Source organism: Gadus morhua, chromosome 2 (assembly GCF_902167405.1).
Source record: "Gadus morhua chromosome 2, gadMor3.0, whole genome shotgun sequence".
NCBI classification, from domain to species: Eukaryota; Metazoa; Chordata; class Actinopteri; order Gadiformes; family Gadidae; genus Gadus; species Gadus morhua.
Genome location: NC_044049.1, coordinates 23054979 through 23074728, shown reverse-complemented (window position 1 = coordinate 23074728; position 19750 = coordinate 23054979). Strand labels below are relative to the sequence as shown.

Below are 19750 nucleotides of genomic sequence, written 5' to 3'. Positions count from 1 at the left end.
AAGAAACCAGGAGGAGAGGAGTGAACGTCTACAACACGGATCTAGAGATGCAGCGTCAGACACTCCCTTCACTCTCTCCTAACAACTGTCCACTAGAGGGCGACCCAGGGGATTCACACCCAGTATTCTGGCCTGCCTTTTCATACATGATTGAGTATCACAGCAGTGTCTACAAAGATTACCCAGGGAGGGGAAGTCACTCCACGAAGAGATTAACGAGTCGGGGGCGGAGCTTGTGGAGGAGAACGCAAAACCGTTCAGCAGCTCCAATAGAAACTAGTGCAGGTGAACCCAGAAAGGATTGACCCTTGTGACCTGACCTCAGTAGACCACAATAGAAACCTGACCTCAGTAGACCACAATAGAAACCTGACCTTGGTAGACCTAAACACATCCAACAACCTTTCAACTCTTAAAGAGTGTATTTACTGTATCTACGGCACAGAGAAGAGAAAGGAGGAACCGTTCTCCACTCATGAACACAAACAAAGTCTACGGACCCTCTTTGTTCCGCTCAGCCTCCAGATGATCCAGGTCTACGCTCTTCTCACAGATCCAGTGGTGCAGTCTGTTACACGGCTCTTCAGACCAGCCGTCCTCCCCTGCTACGACACAGTCTCTTGCTCCGCCGTCATCGCGTGGTTTAACGTGTCTCCAACTGAGAACCACGAGGAGGAGACAGTGGAGGTCAGTCTGTCACTCTCAGAGAAGAGATGCTGCTGAATAGAGTCTTCAGTCTTACCTTGAGGTCATGGGGGTACCATCCACCCACTTGAGGGACCCCTCTTTCTCTCGATCACTCAGTCCAATCCAGGAAGAACCCACCAATCTGCTGACAAACCTGGAAACCTGGTTCTAAAGGTAAATGCATCTGCTGTTATGACCACAAAGTACACACACACACACACACACACACACACACACACACACACACACACACACACACACACACACACACACACACACACACACACACACCAGTTCTTCTCTGCTGTTGATGACCACGAGGTCTGCCTTTCTCTTCTGACAGTCTTCTCTACTGGCCCTCCAGCCCTTCTTAGTAGTAGAAACAAGGTAGAGACTCTTGTCGTGAAGCATCCAGCCCTGAAGTGTCAATTCATCTGTTGAATGTAAAAGAACATCCTGAACAAACAGAGAACTGCTTATCTTACGACCACATAGAAGCATGACCTTAATAGACGACGATAGAAACCTGACCTTAGTAGACCACAATATGAATCACAGAAGCAGAGGGTGTTTTTGAAATGAATGTTGATGACGCGATTGATTTAATAACTTTGATAAAACCCTCACCGAGTTCATCCAGTAAGTGCTCTCTCCCCTCTCTCCGGGGTAACGGTGAGTCTAGGACAGGACAGAGGAATACAGAAGATATGAGCTCTAAAACAGAACGACATGGTCTCTAAGCATCACAGGAGCCACAGCCAACCAAACACAAAGTCCATAATATTAATACTAATTAAAATAGCAATAACTACAGTTATTCAGTATATCATTATCGTTGCTATTGTTACAATTATTCATACTAGTAGGCCTAACACAAATTCTAACAAACACAATAATGATTATTATCATCGCTGAGCGCGCGCATTGCACGCTCAACCTCTAGTTGTAATTAAACCCATAGCTATAATGTGGAAACCCCGGTCGATAATGTAACACATTTCTGAGCACATAATATAATTACATTTTGCCTATAATGTTACAACGTATAACATTTAGGTTCAGCTATAACGTAATGAAGCAAGCATAATAATTTCCTCTCTACGTCATGAATCAAGCATCTTTTGGCCGCCAATGGAGCTTCATGCCAATTCATTGTCAACCACGGCCGAGATAACCACCGTAGCATGTCTTTACCTGTTGTGGAAGAGGGAGGGACGTCGCAGAACCAGACGCATTAGGTCCATAATATCGTAATGACCAGTGGCGGCTGGTAGTTTTTAAAGTGAGGGAGGAAGGACCGCGCGCTTGGTTGCCATGGGCCTGCTTGCACTGCTGGTGTATGGTGGCATAAGAATGTGAGACTCAAGTTGTTTCAGGGTGTTTTGGTGGACTACAAAATAGTAGGGAGGGATAGTTATGTGAATCAATTTGATACAAAGCCACCAGTGGCATCACTGTAATTTGAAAGCTGGTGGGCAGCATGTCTTTGAAATGGACTACAAGGGCAGAAGGAAAGGATGCAAAGCCCATTGGTCAAATCAGGCCTACTCTTGATTTGTACAAGTAAAAAAAAAAATCTGGGCCTATTTTTGCCCTCAATGACTGAAGTTATTGGTTGTAATTTAGCTAGGTTTATTTTCAGGTACAATTGTTTTAAGAAAAGACTCAAGACCAAAAGTGATGCCATTTAAAATGCATCATGCTCTGAATCATTCACCCTTTCCACACCATTTCCACAATATCAAATAGAACGTTCAGAGTAGCAAACTAGTAAAAGAAGGAGAGCATTATTCTAGATTCAACCTGATACATAGGCATGGTGCCTAGCAAGGAAAGTCGCATAGCAGCACCAACGTGAACTTGACACTTGTCGTTTTCACATCAGGGAAACCATGAACAGCCCACGTTGGTTGTGAGGGCAAGATTACAGATTGTACATTGGCTACCTGTCGTGAGAGATGCTTTTTTATTGTTAACCGAAGAATGCGTCATTGAGATTAAACATCTCTTCAAGTGATCTGGCCAAGAGAGGCAGCAGTAGCCTGCAGTCACACATAGCCTACACATAAAACATAAGAAAAATAAAACAACTAATACAGTCGGCAGGGGGGAGGGGGGATTTCAATATCGCAAGACATTTCAGGAGGCTGTGGTGGATAATGTTTAAAGAAAAATAACGTTTTGCAAAAAAGTGTCTATGATGGACATAAGGCTCAGGTGGGAGAGTGTGTGCTAACCCTATTATTATCACTAAATCTAACAAAAACAATATTTAAAATTGTCATTGCTATTAATACAATCAATGCTATGATTATGCTGTATTGTAATTCTATTTAGGAGGACATGATTGAGACTCACTGAAGCGCAGGGAGATGAGGAGAATACTCAGCAGTCCGATGCTCACAATGACAGTGATGTGAAACCATAGAGCTGTTCAGGGGTAGGACACACACACACACACACACACACACACACACACACACACACACACACACACACACACACACACACACACACACACACACACACACACACACACAAAAACACACACACACACACACACACACACACACGGTCACTTCGGCTAAAAAGGTTTTATAAACATAAATCTTAAATGTATTTGGAGGAAATCATACTTTTTTGGATCATTGTTTTGGACTGGATTATTTCTTTTAATATATTTCTTGTATAAAGGGGCACCTACCAAATCTTCTCTTCCTGGTCTCCTCCCGGTCCAAAGACGTGTCCTCAGGTTCCTCAGAGAGTCCAGGGTCCGGTTCAGAGATGGTGACCATTGTTACTCTCTGACGGCTTCCACGGCGTCTGAAGTTAGCCTTCTTCTTTGCTCTACCAGCTGAAAAAACAACGACACAGCGTGTCGCTGATGGTATCAGCGTGCACTCCGATACCATCAGTGTAAGGAAATGTTTTTCTTCTACTGCACACAGACTCACGAACGCACTCAAGCACACGCACACAGAGTAATGTACACACTGATATATTCATACTGCGTGGCTGTCATTCACAGTCCAGACTCCCTACGGTCTGCAGAATCCCTCCCCGTCTTGAAGAAACACCTGAAGACCTCTACTGAGAACACCTCAGTAAGTGATGACTGATACTGTGGCTCTCGTGTTTAGAACACACTTAAGCAGAGCAAGTACTGATCTCTAGCATACATGTTATCATTCCCTCATTATTGTCATATACGCACTCATAGGTATACAGTAATACACACAGAATCACATACGTACACACACAGTAATGGAGGGGGGACAACATGTGGCCTGCGTGTCACCAGGGTCTTTCACATCGGCCCACGCAGAAAATATGAGGACATAATTTTTGATATGTTCATATAAATGACAAACTTTATAGAATTATGTTAAATTCATAAGTTCACCTGATATCGCTTCAGTTAAATGAGCCGCCATTATTAAAACACAAAATTGTTGATTAAATAAACCATTGTCAATCTAATGTCACGTTGCACTACCATTAATAATAAGTCATGAAAAAACTAAACTTGTGTTCTGCTCCCTAAAGTTACTCTGCACTCTGTTCCACGTATATAACGGACACAAAACATGAAACACACAACTACTTGAGATGCCTATCAATAGTCCGTAACTCATAGGCGTAATCTCACGTCAAGTAAGGTAAATACGAGCATTTTGTTTCAAACACACACATGTCGTTATTTAGGAGAATAAATCTGTCTATACGGTCACTGGTTCATCAGGTCGGCCTACTTAAAACTTTTTCTAAAAGTACATTTTAAACGTATGCAGATGAAAATACTTTTTTTTTACTGGATTATTTATTTTAAATCCTCTCAAAAGGGCACCTACCAAATCTTCTCTTCCTGGTCTCCCTCCGGTCCAAAGACGTGTCCCCAGGTTCCTCAGAGAGTCCAGGGTCCGGTTCAGAGATGGTAGCCATGGTTCCTCCCTGACAGCTTCAGATACGTCTGCTCTCAGGAGTCGGCTCTGCTATATCAGCTGGAAAAAACACGTCGCATGTTTTAATTCTGAGCAGTCGTCAGCCTGCAATCTGATATCATCAGTGTCAGGAAGTGACAGTGGTGACACTCTTATCAGAGTGAAGACACTCTTATCAGATGTCTTCAGTTGACACACAGACTCACGGACGCATGCAAACACAAACAAGATTATTTTTAATATAAAGACACAACATACATAGGTATCAGAGACGTGTAGTGAGGTCCGTGGCTGGTGAGGCACTGACCTTTTCAGAGTCAGATTTACAAATATATGAACCCAATTGTTATATAGTAGAAAAGGCGATTTCTCGTAGCACAGCCACACAGCCAGTCTTTCGGCGGTACCACTCTGTTTGAAAAGACCGCGTTACTTTCTGTCCCGTTGTTTGAAGCAACCCGTTACACAGGCAGAGAGGAGGGCACTCCAAAGGGTCATAAAGACGGCCGAAAGGATTACTGGGACCACACTTCCCTCCATGGACTTTATTTACAGTCAGCGCTGTCGGAAAAGGGCAGTGAGAATCATCAGAGACTCCCTCCACCCAGCTCACCCTCTACTCAATGACTAACATTGTAAATACAGACTCAGACACAGTAGAGCGGACAGTGTCATCACACACACAACAAGATTCTTCAATAGCTTCTTCCCTGCAACAGTGCGACTGATGGCATTAACAGAGAACATCTGAAAAATACAATGTGCAATATTACTTAATACTGCCTACTTGATATGGCCATCAATCGCATCACATCAAATGGGAAACATTATTTTATATATTATATACACCTGAGCAATTACACCAGCAATGCAGGTAAGGTCGGAATTCAACTCAATCCCAACTGCTTTAGTTCAACTCACATCCGGCCTCTCTGTTTATTTATGTTATTCAAAATCCTACCAAGTATTAAACACAGGAAATTCATGTGCATAGGCTACTGCTATATTGGGCAATTACACCAGCAATGCAGGTAACTTCAACAATTTACAAGAGCCTACACTACATCAGTATTTTTGATTGCCTACACAATATTTACTAAGTAAAATAAACATACTAACGTAACAAATTGCCAACGACTCAGAATAATAACAAATTTTTATTTTGTACAATATGTAGCCTACATCTAACTACTCTGATCATGATCCCTACCTCCAGGCTCCACTAGAGAGCATGGAACGGTCATCAATGGCAAGGAGCGGATGAAATGCATCATCACTCACTGCCCGCTTGGCGCTCAAAAAGGAACATCGGTTCTCTTCATCGTGGTTAGAGTAACCGATGACTTTCGTACGATATTTCTCAAGTCAAAGACTATAGAAATGATCCCTGAAAGTATGATCTTAGAGCTGCAACGGGCGCGGACGGGCACCAATTCATGGGGTAGTCCTTCTCACTGGTGGTTGTGAGGTAGAGCTTTCACAATATTTCAGCTCATGTAAAAATAACAGATGGCACTGATACAAATCGTAGTTCATTGAAACTGAACTCAAACATTGGTATAGAGTGACGTTCAAAACTAGTGATCATAAGGGCCAATACGGGTACCACGCACAACTACGTTAACGGAGTGATATGATAAAGAGATATAGAGATAAATAGTCCCCACATCTCTTTGCGAGACACGGGGGTCCGTTGACGAAAGTACCACCCCGCCTTTCGGAATTCACCTCAATCCCCACTGCTTTAGTTCAACTCATATCCGACCTCTCTGTTTATTTATGTTATTCAAAATCCTACCAAATATTAAACACAGGAAATTCATGTGCATAGTCTACTGCTATATTGTGCCGTTATTGTAAAGATATTCCAGATTCAGCGTGTGCAAATGACTTGATACTGTCTACAATATGATAACCTGCACAATGCACATACACAATTTATACTACTTGATACGGCCATCACTGGTATCACATCAAAATTGAAACATTATTTTATATATTATATACACCTGAGCAGTTACACCAGCAATGCAGGTAACTTCAAACGGTTTACAAGAGCCTACACTGCATCAGTATTTTTGATTGCATACACAATATTTACTAATTAAAATAAACATGCTAACGGCGTAACAAATTGCCAACGACGGACATACAGTGTGCAATGTCGTGTTTTACCTAATGGTGGATTTAATGATTTGTTTCCGTGACCCAGTTCTCGTGATTCAGTTCGCCACGAGGAGTCGTTCGCGAATCGTTCGTTCGTTCGTTCGTTCAGTCGAGTTTCCGGTAGCACAAACTCCACTGAGTCTGCATCATGGAATGCACGCCATTGCACGTTTCTCATCTGAGTCAGTCAGACTCAGTGGAGTTAGTGCTACCGGAAATTCATTCGTTCGTTCAGTCGAGTTTCCGGTGAATCGAATGGTGAACGAGACGACCGAACGAACGAGAGAGACGAACCGGTTTGGTTTGTTCGTTCTAAAGACTCGTTCAATCGAACCTGTTCTCGAACGAACGAGCCAACACTACCTCGTATTCAGTATTTAACATTTAGAGGGGCGCATTTCGAAATGCTCAATGAGACGAGAGCATGTGTAAGAAATGACAGCAACACGGCACCAAAGAATAACCGGAAATGTTAATATAAATGTTTTTATTGGATGTCTAATAAACAGGGAAGCCTGGCTTCCCTTGGCCTCCGGGAGAAAACGCAACAATTATAATTTCTATAATTGTAGGTTGTAGGCTGGTGATCATGTATTAGCCCTACAATGTAGGGCTAATACATGATCACCAAGTACAACCTACAATTATAGAAAGAATGCCAAAAGTAGGGCTAGATGATTCATTTGAAGGATGTGGTGTTTGAATATGTTATTTTGTCCTTGACCCTGATTCAATGAGCATCTGTTATCAGGCCGTAAACCAACAGACCTAGCCAACAATAGGCCATTGGACATAAGCATCTGTCTTTGACTAGTGACTTAAATCACCCAAAAAAATAATAAATTGCAAACTGAATATTGTGTCGTTCTCAGCATGGAAAATGAATACAGAGCCGAAAGGAAAAAGCTAACCGGCCATGTTTCAAACTTTTGAGCACTAAAGTAAACCCAGCTTTGGCCTGTGATTGGCAAATCGGGCCCCCAAATTGATATGAGGGTGTCTTTCTTGCGGGTTTGAAATGTTTGGTTTCAGGTCCTATGCTGCCACCTGCTGCCAAACCATAACCTTGAAATGCGTAGTAGCGTAGTCGTTTAGGCAATCAGATATTTTATGATGATTGAATGAGGAAATGTTGAATATTATACTTTGCAATGTTCATATGCACATGCATATGAACGCATGCATTCATATGTGTGATTCACTGATGTCCAACTCAGGTTGGTTTAATCCTCACACGGTCACATCACACCTGGTGCAATTTTCTGTATCAGTAGCATGCATACGCAATAATGCAAAGCATTAGTGTTTTGTGATATTTTTGTTTCAAAGATCTGGGGTATCCTGTAGGCTGGTTTTCTATTAAAACACACACAAATTACTGTGAGGTCACAATGATAGGTTCGGGAAGCTGGACTCGTCATAATGTCTCGCGTCAATCAAGTACCTGCTCAAGTTCTAAAGTTTTCATTCGCCCTTCGACGCCAAGTAGAGGTAAGTCATGAACTATAGCTCTAAGTAATAAGTAGTCCCATTTTATGTCAATGCTATTATAAATCCGTCCCTGGCACATTATTACATATCAATTATATATTTATCGAAGTGTAAAAGATAAATCTAGCCTACCACATATTGCTCGATTGAAATAAGGTTAAGCCGTGCTCGGGGCGTCGTGGACCTCGGGCCCGCCACGGCCTCTCTCACCTCGCTCTCCAACGAACACCACAGGGCCCTTGCCCCCTCTTCGAAAAGTTCAATGTCATTTTAGAAAGTCATCTAACTAATCGATAACGCTAACAATTATGTATGTTATTGTAAATGTTTTTTCACGGGGAAAACACCGATCGATTTATCGTCGTAACCTTTTGTCACCATAACCGTAAAGTCGTAAACCATAACCGTAATACCGCATGAATATACAGATCGGTACATTTGTGGAACGTTCTTGCTGCATGTATTCACGCCATCGCACTTAATGAGGGTCATATCTGAAGCAATGCTGCTGCTGGAGGTGTTTTAACGACTGCATTAGCTCACTCTCTTACTAGCTAGTGGCTAGTGACGTTTATGTTATTACATGGTTCGTTATGCGCTACACTCACACTCGTGGTTGGTTCAACGTTTCAGTGATGAACCGTGACTTTTACCGAATTAGTGGCTTTATCGACTTCCAATGCAAGTAATGTTGTTGTAAACCTAACGAGACACCGTGATAGGAGCATACAACTCATGCCGTTCTATTCTCTTTTCACACATTTTCGACATCACTCACACACTTAATTTCTTGTACCAGAAATCAAAATTGCATGAGTATGCTTCAGACCCAAGCAGTGGTCCAATCTATGTATGTGGTAAAGACTCCATTAATTAAATAATAAATTGAATATGTTTCATTACAGAGACTCAGAGAGATTATCGAACAGCGACGATGGACAGGAAGACATTATTTTCTTTGTGGGCTCAACTGACCCCTGCTTCCATCATGATGGCGGACAGGGAGTACTACACCGAGGTGACCAGGCTCGTCCCCGCCCCCCCTACTGAGGCCAAGCCCCCGGGCCTTAACCCCCGCTACCCTCGTGGGGCTAGGCTGCCCTGGTTGGCTGCCCCAGCTGGTGGCAGCAACGAGAGGGTCGTCCTCCGCCCCCCGACTGAGGCCAAGCCCCCGGGCCTTAACCCCCGCTACCCTCGTGGGGCTAGGCTGCCCCGGTTGGCTGTGGCTGAGGTGGCTGACGGCCAGGAAGCCTGGATCCAGGCGGCCCACTCCGACACCGTGTCCCCCCGTGCACGGGCTCTGGGTGCCGCCTCGAGCCAGGAGACTTCCCCGGGCCGAACCCCCCCAGGTGAAGAAGTCATATACTTTAGTGTATTGCAAATATAAGCATACAAAAGTTATGACAAGTATACTTTTACCTTTTGTGCTTAATTTAAAGTATGTTTAACGTATGTACTTTTCAAGTTAAACTTTAATGTACTGAAAAATAAGTACACCAATTCTAAAATACTTAAGTGGTATTGCATTGTACTTTAAAAGTGTACTTTATTGTAAATGTACTGTAAAGTAGAAGTGTATTTAAGTAAACTACATCTCAAGCTGTACTTAGAGTGTACTTATAAAGATTATACAAAGTTATAAATAAGTGGTATTTTAGTGTACTTATGTAAAGTACACTTATTTTCAAGTCCTGTGTACTACACTACTAAAATGTTTTATTAAAGTGTACTAAAATTCACTTCATTAGCAGTGGCTGACCCTGACCACCATCGTGGGTCTAGGCTGCCCCGGTTGGCTGCCCCAGCCGCTGGCGCCAGCGACAGGATCGTCCTCCGCCCCCCTACTGAGGCCAAGCCCCCGGGCCTTAACCCCCGCTACCCTCGTGGGTCTAGGCTGCCCCGGTTGGCTGCCCCAGCTGGTGGCGCCAACGAGAGGATCGTCCTCCGCCCCCCTACTGAGGCCAAGCCCCCGGGCCTTAACCCCCGCTACCCTCGTGGGGCTAGGCTGCCCCGGTTGGCTGTGGCTGAGGAGGCTGATGGCCAGGAAGCCTGGATCACGGCGGCCCACTCCGACACCGTGTCCCCCCGTGCACGGGCTCTGGGTGCCGCCTCGAGCCAGGAGACTTCCCCGGGCCAAACCCCCCCAGGTGAAGAAGTTGTATACTTTAGTGCAGTGGTTTTCAAACTGTGGGGCGCGCCCCCCCTGGGGGGCGCCAGAGTTCTTCAGGGGGGGCGCCCCGTGAATAATAAACCCGAAAAAACCCTTGGAAGTCTATGATCCAAATCATCAATCGTACTTCAACTGTAGAAGTAACATAACTAAATCAATTTTCAACCGTTTATCTTCGTGCAAACCATTTAACACATCTACACACTTATATCTTCATTAATATCCAAACAGAATTTCGATATCATCTAACATTTCTTCAGAATCACAGTTTTAGTTTCATACCGCTTCGTTTTCAGCTGTTTTCATTGAAGACGTCAGCCCATTCTGATACACCTACTTCTAGACATCGTAACTCTCATTCATTTTTCAACCGTTTACCATCGTTCAAACCATTAAACAAATCGACACACTTGTATCTTCAATACTATCTAAACGGAATTTTGATAGCATTTATGCTTTTTCAGAATCACAGTTTTAGTTTCAAACCGGCATCGTTTTCAGTTGCTTATAATAATTTAGGTCACCATAGCAACGCCGGTAAACAAACCCCGCCGAATAGTCGAATCTCTGGACTGAAAAGGCAGATCTGATTCGACTCAGAAAATTTAGAGTCGGGGACCCTGAATGAATCTGTAAACTGGCAGTTTACTAGGGCTGTCAACGAATATTCGAAGTTCGAATATTCGTTCGAAATGTATCCAAAAACGCGAATTCGAACGTGAAAATTAATATTAGAATGTGAAAAAACACTCCCGCGGTACAAGCGCCTCTATCTGCTTTGTGAATGAGCCTCTGTCTGTTCGCGATGTCCCTCATAATATTCAAATGTGAAAAAACACTCCCGCGGTACAAGTGTAACAGACTAGTATTGTGAAGAGCGAATGTATTTTATCCCCTCGGGGTTTCCGTACTTGGATATAGGTATTCCAGCTCGGCTATGCCATTCAATAAGCATCCGAAGTAGAGCTCAGGGAGCTAGTAGTCTGGCTGGTGAAAGCTGCTATAACGCAATGTTCTCTGCAAAGTCCGAGACAGCTTTTTTTTCATGAATCCGAACGGTGCGTAGTGCTGGCCCTTTCGCTGGCATGGTGGAAGACGTAGGCGACATGCATATTTTTCTTTATCGATTTTAATAGGCCTTCTCGATAAATGGTAACTTGGTAAGCAAAGCAAGGAACGTTACCACTAGCATACTTTGTAACATTCAGAAGCGGGCGTCTTCTTCAGATTACTATAGTTTGCGCGCTTGCAGGTGTGGTGGTGAAATGCAAGCGATACAAAGTTGTGGCTTTTCATGATTAGGCCTCCACGTTACTGGGCTGTGTATAGGATATATATATATCCCGCTAATTTGAACCATGGTTTTGTCGCATTATTGACATATTGACGGCAACTGCGTAAAATAGGCAACCAGATATTCGAATAGTTCGAATTCGTGATTTTTTTCCAAACGAACATTCGAATGTCATTTTTGAGCAATTTTGACAGCCCTACAGTTTACACAGATTAAGATGTTCAAGTGTATTTAAAAAAGGTTAAGCTAAACCATGCTTAGATAAAGTTGTTAAATTGTGTAAAGAAATGTGTTGTAATGTTTCAGAAATATGTTTAAATGTTTAAAAAAATATTTTTAGAAAAATATAATAATAATAATCATAATACATTTAATTTAGAGGCGCCTTTCAAGACACCCAAGGTTACCTTACAGAGCATATAGTCATCATAAATCGTCTAAAAAAACAATAAATATGTTTCAAATGTTTCAAAAATATGTTACAAATGTTTTAAAATTATGATCAGAGATGTTTAAAATGTGTAAAATAATTAAGATAGCTTTCAAAACACAGGTATTTAGAACTTTTTTTTTGGGGGGGGGCTCAGCTGAATTTTTTTATCTGAGGGGGGGCTCACTCTCTCACACTTTGAAAACCCCTGTGTATTGCAAATATAATTAAAGTATAGAAAAGTTATTACAAGTGAACTTTTACTTATTGTGCTTAAATTAAAGTATGTTTAACGTATGTACTTTTCAAAAGTGTACTTCACAATAAATGCCATTAAGTTCCACTTTAATGTACTGAAAAAAAAGTACATTAATTCTGAAATACTTGAAGTGGTATTGCATTGTAAATAAAAAGTGTACTTTATTGTAAGTGTATTGTAAATTGTACGTATGTGTACTTAGAAAAAGTATACTAAATAGCAAAGTAGAAGTGTATTTTAGTATACTTGCAGAAAGTTAATCTCAAATTGTATCAGAGTGCCTTAGAAAAATTGCAAATACGTGGTCATTGTGTACTTGTGTAAAGTACACTTATTTTCAAGTCCAAATGTTTTATTAAAGTGTACTTAATTTCCCCTCATTAGAAGTGGCTGACCCTGACCACCCTCGTGGGGCTAGGCTGCCCCGGTTGGCTGCCCCAGCCGCTGGCGCCAACGAGAGGATCGTCCTCCGCCCCCCTACTGAGGCCAAGCCCCCACATAGACCCCCAGGTGAACAAGTAGTACACTTTATTGTAGTACAAATATAATTGAAGTATGCAAAAGTTATTCCAAGTATATTTGTTGCTTTAAAGTATGCTTAACGTGTACTTTTAAACAGTGTCCTTCACAGTGGATCTGCGGGACGCCCCGCTGAGCTCCGCCCCCTCGTCCCGGAACGCCGCTGCCTCTGCCCGCCGCCGGGCACTCGGAGGCGCCGAGGCGGACCTCTCTGGGACGGAGCGCTCCCAGACTGCCAACGGCCAGAGGTCCCAGGCCCCAGGCAGGATCGTCCTCCGCCCCCCTACTGAGGCCAAGCCCCCGGGCCTTAACCCCCGCTACCCTCGTGGGTCTAGGCTGCCCCGGTTGGCTGTGGCTGAGGAGGCTGACGGCCAGGAAGCCTGGATCCAGGCGGCCCACTCCGACAGCGTGTCCCTCTGTGCACGGGCTCTGGGTGCCGCCTCGAGCCAGGAGACTTCCCCGGGCCAAACCCCCCCAGGTGAAGAAGTCATATACTTTAGTGTATTGCAAGTGTACTTTATTGTAAGTGTATTGTAAATTGTACGTATGTGTACCGGTACTTGGAAAAAGTATACTGAATAGCAAAGTAGAAGTGTATTTTAGTATACTTGCAGAAAGTTAATCTCAAATTGTATTAGATTGCCTTAGAAAAATTGCAAATGCGTGGTCATTGTGTACTTGTGTAAAGTACACTTATTTCCAAGTCCTGTGTAAAACACTATTAAAATGTTTTATTAAAGTGTACTTAATTTCCCCTCATTAGAAGTGGCTGACCCTGACCACCCTCGTGGGACTAGGCTGCCCCGGTTGGCTGCCCCAGCCGCTGGCGCCAACGAGAGGATCGTCCTCCGCCCTACTGAGGCCAAGCCCCCACATAGACCCCCAGGTGAACAAGTAGTACACTTTATTGTAGTACAAATATAATTGAAGCATACAAAAGTTATTCCAAGTATATTTGTTGCTTTAAAGTATGCTTAACGTGTACTTTTAAACAGTGTCCTTCACAGTGGATCTGCGGGACGCCCAGCTGAGCTCCGCCCCCTCTTCCCGGAACGCCACTGCCTCCGCCCGCCGCCGGGCGCTCGGAGGCGCCGAGGCGGACCTCCCTGGGAGGGAGTGCTCCCAGTCCGCCAACGGCCAGAGGTCCCAGGCCCCAGGCAGCCCGCCGGCCTCTGAGGTTCCTGAAGGCGTGGCGGGCAGAGGTAAGTGCGCGTTCAGCCCGTTTCCCCCTGTGCAGGAGCGTCTGAGGAACGGCAGGATCCCCCGGGAGAAGCTCCGGGGCCCGTCCCCCCACCAGGCAGGGGAAGAGGCCGGGCCCTCTGGGAAGCGGCAGAAGAACGGGGGCCGCTGTTTCCCCAACCAGAGGCTGACCGCTGAGCCCGAGCTGGAGGAGAAGCTGTTGGATAGCAGAGGTAAGAATGGCATCTCTTACACAAATAAATCAATCCAAAGTAACTCTTCTTTTTTTATAGGATTGAGCCTGCATGCCACAAAACTTTAATGATTAGCCCGGGCTTTCATTTGTTTCAATCCCTGAACTCAAGCGGCTTGTGTTGGGGACAGGCGTCCATATGGAACAGGCCTTTGATTCCTTTGGATTTTCCTTTTGGTGAACTGATGCCATCTATTGGCGAAAGTTGGTAATGCTCGGAACTATGTCTGTGATGTTGTCACGCGACCATGGCAAGGCGCCGGCGTCTAATTGAGACCGGCGTTTATTTTTCAAACGTGTGTGTGTGCAGATGAGCCGTCCCAGGGCTCCCTCAGCGGCCCCCAGCGAGACCCACCAGAGCCCCCCGGGCCCCACCCCTTCCCCAAACCTGAGCTGGCCATGACACAGAGCCTCACTCTCATCAGCTCAGAGAACTGGTGAGACACACACACACACACACACACACACACACCGCAGACACTCAGAATTTTCCCCCACACACACACACACACACACACACAATTAGTCGAAGCAATCCAAACTTTTGTTTCATCTGACTGACCTGCTGTGGTTCTGAACGCAGGCAGGAGAAGATGGAAGGGCTCACGGTGCTGCGCAGTCTGGCCCAGAACCACGTGGACACGCTGCTCCCCAGGCTCCGCGACGTCTGCCTCGCCCTCGTGCAAGAGGTAGCTCCCCCTCTCTGGGCCTGCTCCCTGGTGCTCTCTCTCTCTCTACCACGTAACATGGAGACCAGCGTCTGTCACTGTGGGTGGGCGTGTGAGTGGGCGGGCGGCTGGGTGTGGACAGTCCGTCACTGTCTGCAAGCTTAAAACAAACTCAATCCTCCTGTCTACAGCTTAGTCCAGGGGTGCCCAACCAGTCGATCGCGGTCTACCAGTAGACCGCCGATAGATCCCAAGCTGAAAAAAAAAGTAAAAAATAAATAAATTGCGCGGGACATATACGGGCGGTAGCGCATGCGCTGTCAACAGTAGTTGAAAGCCGTCAACAGTAGTTACGCAGTCCTAAACGTTGGCATGGCTGAGGGGAAACGAGTTAAGACCTTTTCACCCTGAGTGGGAGGAAGATAATATTGACGGAATGAAACCCCCACTGAAGTCCGTAGGTCCACGATACAAACCACCCCCCCCCCCCCCCGCTTAAAGGTAGGTTTGACTGGTAGATCTCGGGAGGTTGGCTACTTGAAAAGTAGATCTTGGGTCGAAAAAAGGTTGGGCACCCCTGGCTTAGTCTATATACCTCGCTGTGTGTAAAACTTTACCCAACAATTCTACACCATAGAACGAGTGGTTGATTCGTCATGAACAATGTCAGCAAAACACAGCCTTGAATGAAGCGAAGAGTGTGAAACATATTATAATGTAACGCCTGCATTTCCTTCATATAGCGCTTTCCAAGACACTCAAAGAACCTTTACAGAGTGAGTGGTGTCTACCACGTGTGTGTTTGGTTTTCAGGTGAAGAACCTGCGTTCGGGCGTGTCCCGCGTAGCCGTGTGCACGCTGGGCGTCCTGTACTGCCACCTGCAGCGGGCTATGGACAAGGAGGTGGACACCACGGCCAGGGCGCTGCTGCACAAGGCGGCCGAGAGCAACGCCTTCATCCGGGAGGAAGTGGACGCAGCGCTGGGCCACATGGTGCGGCACTGCACGCCGGCACGCTGCATCAACGCCTTCCTGGACGGGGGTTTGAGGTCAGGGGGCTGCACGCACACGCACAACGCAGACACAAACAAACTGTATTGCGCCTTGTTATGTTTTCTAGTATATCTACCACAGTAACGGTATTGCAAGATCAAATCTGTGATTTATATAAAGTACAAAGAATCAGCGGCAGATGCAAACGCACAACAGAAAAAATAGACATTTAAACAGGACTTGAGTGTCAAAGGAAACGTTTCTAACATCCTTAATCTGCTTTGGACTGGTAGGTAGGATACTCCAGAGGTCTAGCAGATGTTTCCTTATCTCCGTCCGTTGTGTACTTCTGTGGTTTGTGTCTCTTTGTGTGCGTCCTTCATGTTGAGCCTGTGTGCGTCTGCAGCCACCTGAGCGCGGCGGTGAGGAAGTGCGCCGCCCAGCACCTGGCCGACCTGCTGGAGAGGGTGGGCGTGGCCCGCCTGCTGTCCGGAGGGAAGGATGTGACGGACAGAATCCTCCCGGCCGTGGTCAAGCTGGCCCTGGACTCCTCCCCGGAACCCAGGCACGTAGAGCCCCCGGTGGCTTCCTGTGTTGGCTGAAGGCTTTGGCGTGTGTCCAACGGCTCGGTGACGTGCCGGTCTCACTCCTCCCCCTTCAGGTCCTTTGGCCGCCGGATGTTGGTGTTCCTGTCCTCCCACCGGGACTTTGATAGCCTGCTGGAGAAGAACATCCCCACCAAGGACCTTTCCGCCGCCCGCAAGGCGGTCAGTGGACTCAAGGCAAAGGTGCGGAAGGCCCCGCCCTCTCGCCCCACCCTACCGCTTGGTGACGGGTCTGGTGAACGTTGTTGTTGTTGTATTTGTTATGTCAGGGTCAGGGTCAGGGTCAGGGTCTGGGTGAGACGCCCCAGACCCCAGCCTCGCTTCCCGGCAGTGGCACCGCCAGGGCCTCGACGCTCCAAAGGAAGCTCCCCAAACCGACCATAGCCCCCAGCCCCACCACCACCACTGCCACCCCCACCAACACCGCCACCACCACCCCCAGGTGAGACTCCTCCCAGACGCATGACAGCCACCTTGGAAATATGTTGGTGAAAGTAAAAGCCTTACTTATGCTATGAGGTCAGCTCCTCTCTCGGGGTCGTGTTCCAGAGCACACATGATGGCTTTTGTTTGCAATGTCTCTCCTATATTTACTTATGCATTTGTTCGTTTTCTCAACTTGAAGCAAACTTTAAGAATATCTTTTATCTTATTTCCAAGATCATACATATATATGTAGTAAGTATGTATGCAGTTTCATGACATTATATTTTGTGGTACCCTCCAGGGAGCCCAACTGCAAGTACAGCTCCAAACCTCAGGGGCCCATCATCGAAGACAAGTTTGAGTACATCAGGCAGCTCACCGTTCTGCTGGAGTCCAAGGACTTCAGGGAGCGCATCAAAGGCCTCGACCAGCTGGTGGCCGACTGCCAGCACAACCCCAGCATGGTCATCCGCAGCCTGTTCCCGGTCCGTAAAACCCCCCACCGCTCGTAAACGCCCACTACCTCACACTCGCCCTTATCCCCTTTCCTGGTGGGACTCCCTCCTGTCCCCTTTTTGTTCACCTGTTCCCCGTTTCTCCCCGCTCCCCCAGGTGTTTGACCTCTTCAGAGACCGCCTGCTGGAGTCCAACCGTAAGGTGAACCTTTACGCCCTGGAGGCCCTGCAGGGGATGGTGCGCCTGCTGAAGGACAACCTGTCCGGGGTGCTCAACCACCTGGTGCCCGCCATCGTGGACAACCACCTCAACTCCAAGAACCGCGCTGTGTACTCGGCCGCCACAGGGGCCCTCTGCGAGCTGGTGCTGAACCTCGGTGAGGGCCCGGTGGGGAGCTGTCCAGAACACGGTCCGGTCTGACCACGGTGTTGTCCTTGTTACTCATGTGTTCGTCCCTTGCCCCTCTCCAGACAACAGCCTCCTCCTTGAGCCGTTCTGCTTCAAGGCACGGGTTCTTAGCGGCCAAGCAAAGGTGGACCTGATCGAGAAGGTTGCAGGTTTGTTAATGGCTAAAATGTTTGTTTGTTTTGTTCTTTGCAATGATCAGCACCAAACATACGTCTACCATTGTGTGGCCAATCAAGCGGCATCTGATCCGCTCTGCTCTGCCGCCTTCATATCCTCCGTCTCTTCCTATTCCTCTGTCTCCTCCTCTCCTCTGTCTCCTCCTGTCTCCCATTATTTTGTCTCTTCCTTGGTTTCCACCTCCTTCTCTTCCTGTCTCCTCCCCTCCCCCTTTCCCTCCGTCTCCTCCTCCCCCCCCCCAGAGCTGGTGATGGAGCTGTACCCCCGCCGGCCCCAGATGGTGGAGCAGAAGGCGCTGCCCCTGCTGTGGGGCCTGCTGGGCCCGTCCAGCGGCAGTGTGCACCGGGCGACTACCAGCCTGTGCCGAGCCCTCCACCATCAGATGGGGCCCGGCCTGCGGCAGAGCGCCGCCTCCCAGCCCCCGAGCGTCGGCAGGGACCTCAACCAGCTGCTGAGAACCATGTCCTGAATAAAAAATGACGTAAGGACAGGAACGAGAAGACTCACTGCTCTCTTTGCACTTTTACAGGTAGCTTGTGTTGCACTTTAACAGGTACAATTTACAATTACAATTAGGGCATTTAGCAGACGCTTTTATCCAAAGCGACTTACATCGGTTAATACACACATTGACACACCGACGGCAGAGTCAACCATGCAAGGTGATAGCCAGGTCGTCGGGAGCAGTTAGGCAGGGCTCCAGACTGCGACCAATTGGTCACGTTTTGCGACCAGAATTTGAGAATGCGCGACTAAATTTTTGCTGGTCGTGCATGCGCGTCAGCAAAGATTCAGTCGCGCATTTGCCCCTTTTTTTCTTCTTTATTTTTACACGTTAAACGTGGAAGGGGCGCGTCAATGAATCCGAAATCTGTAGCAGGCAAAAGAGTTTGAGAAAGATAGGGAATGGCCACTAAGTGGCTAATGTGTGGAGGGGGAGGGTCATAGAGATTATCGAGCGCGGGAAACCGCCACGGGTCTGTGAGAAGGAGAACGATCTCAACCTTCCATTCGAACAATGAGCAAGCGAGCAATTTAATCGTTCTTCCTACCTGCGGCACTTGCGGCTAGTAGTGTGCCAGTGCCACGGTCTACAGAGTCGGAGGATGATGGCTGCGAGAATTCAGCTGTTTAAGGTACTGCAATTTCGGCTGTGCATGTATTTTTTGAATTTTCAATTGCTACAATAAATGATGTTGTTGACTTCTAACCCTGCGTTCACACCAAAAGATTAATTTGCTGCCCGAACGTGTTGCCGCCGAAGTTTTGCGGCGCCGCAAATCAAGTTTTGCGGCGCGTCAAAAGTTTTGAAGCGTGGCAAAGGTTCTGCGGCGAGTCAAAGGTTTTTGCTGCGCCGCAAAAGTTTTGCTGCGTCGCAGTTTTGATGCGCGGCAAGTTTTTCCCGCGGTGCTTCTGAATTCATTCACAACCATGGCCGACATTACGAGCATTGCATGTCTTTACCTGTTGTGGAAGAGGGAGAGACGTCGGAATGCCCGTCGTTTATGGGTTCATGAGACCATTCGGAGCCGTACAGAGCTTGGTGAATTTCACCGTCTTCTGCAGGAGCTCCGTCTGGATGGCGAACGCTTCCAGCGCTATTTGAGGCTGACTCCAGCACAGTTTGA

At 46.6% G+C, this 19750-nt stretch overlaps 2 protein-coding genes and 1 non-coding gene across 3 annotated transcripts; 2 read left to right on the top strand and 1 right to left on the bottom strand.

The window, feature by feature from the left end:
* Positions 1 to 5815: 5815 nt before the first annotated feature.
* On the bottom strand, positions 5816 to 6031 carry LOC115539457 (small nucleolar RNA U3). Its single transcript, XR_003975915.1, has one exon. It is a non-coding gene; the product is annotated as a small nucleolar RNA U3 (small nucleolar RNA).
* Positions 6032 to 9191: 3160 nt separating this feature from the next.
* LOC115538845 (proline-rich protein 36) lies at positions 9192 to 14035 on the top strand. The gene is made up of 5 exons (XM_030350101.1): positions 9192 to 9634; positions 10037 to 10432; positions 12823 to 12948; positions 13058 to 13435; positions 13721 to 14035. The coding sequence occupies exons 1-5, from the start codon at positions 9220 to 9222 to the stop codon at positions 13879 to 13881; spliced, it is 1476 nt and encodes a 491-aa protein (XP_030205961.1). The 5' UTR covers positions 9192 to 9219; the 3' UTR covers positions 13882 to 14035.
* Positions 13928 to 18597, top strand: LOC115557130 (TOG array regulator of axonemal microtubules protein 1-like). The gene is made up of 12 exons (XM_030374730.1): positions 13928 to 13936; positions 13985 to 14369; positions 14700 to 14826; positions 14973 to 15078; positions 15871 to 16106; positions 16457 to 16651; positions 16712 to 16838; positions 16925 to 17097; positions 17383 to 17566; positions 17694 to 17913; positions 18008 to 18094; positions 18365 to 18597. Exons 1-12 carry the CDS (start codon positions 13928 to 13930, stop codon positions 18589 to 18591), a joined length of 2076 nt encoding a protein of 691 aa, XP_030230590.1. The 3' UTR covers positions 18592 to 18597.
* The last annotated feature ends 1153 nt before the right edge of the window (positions 18598 to 19750 follow it).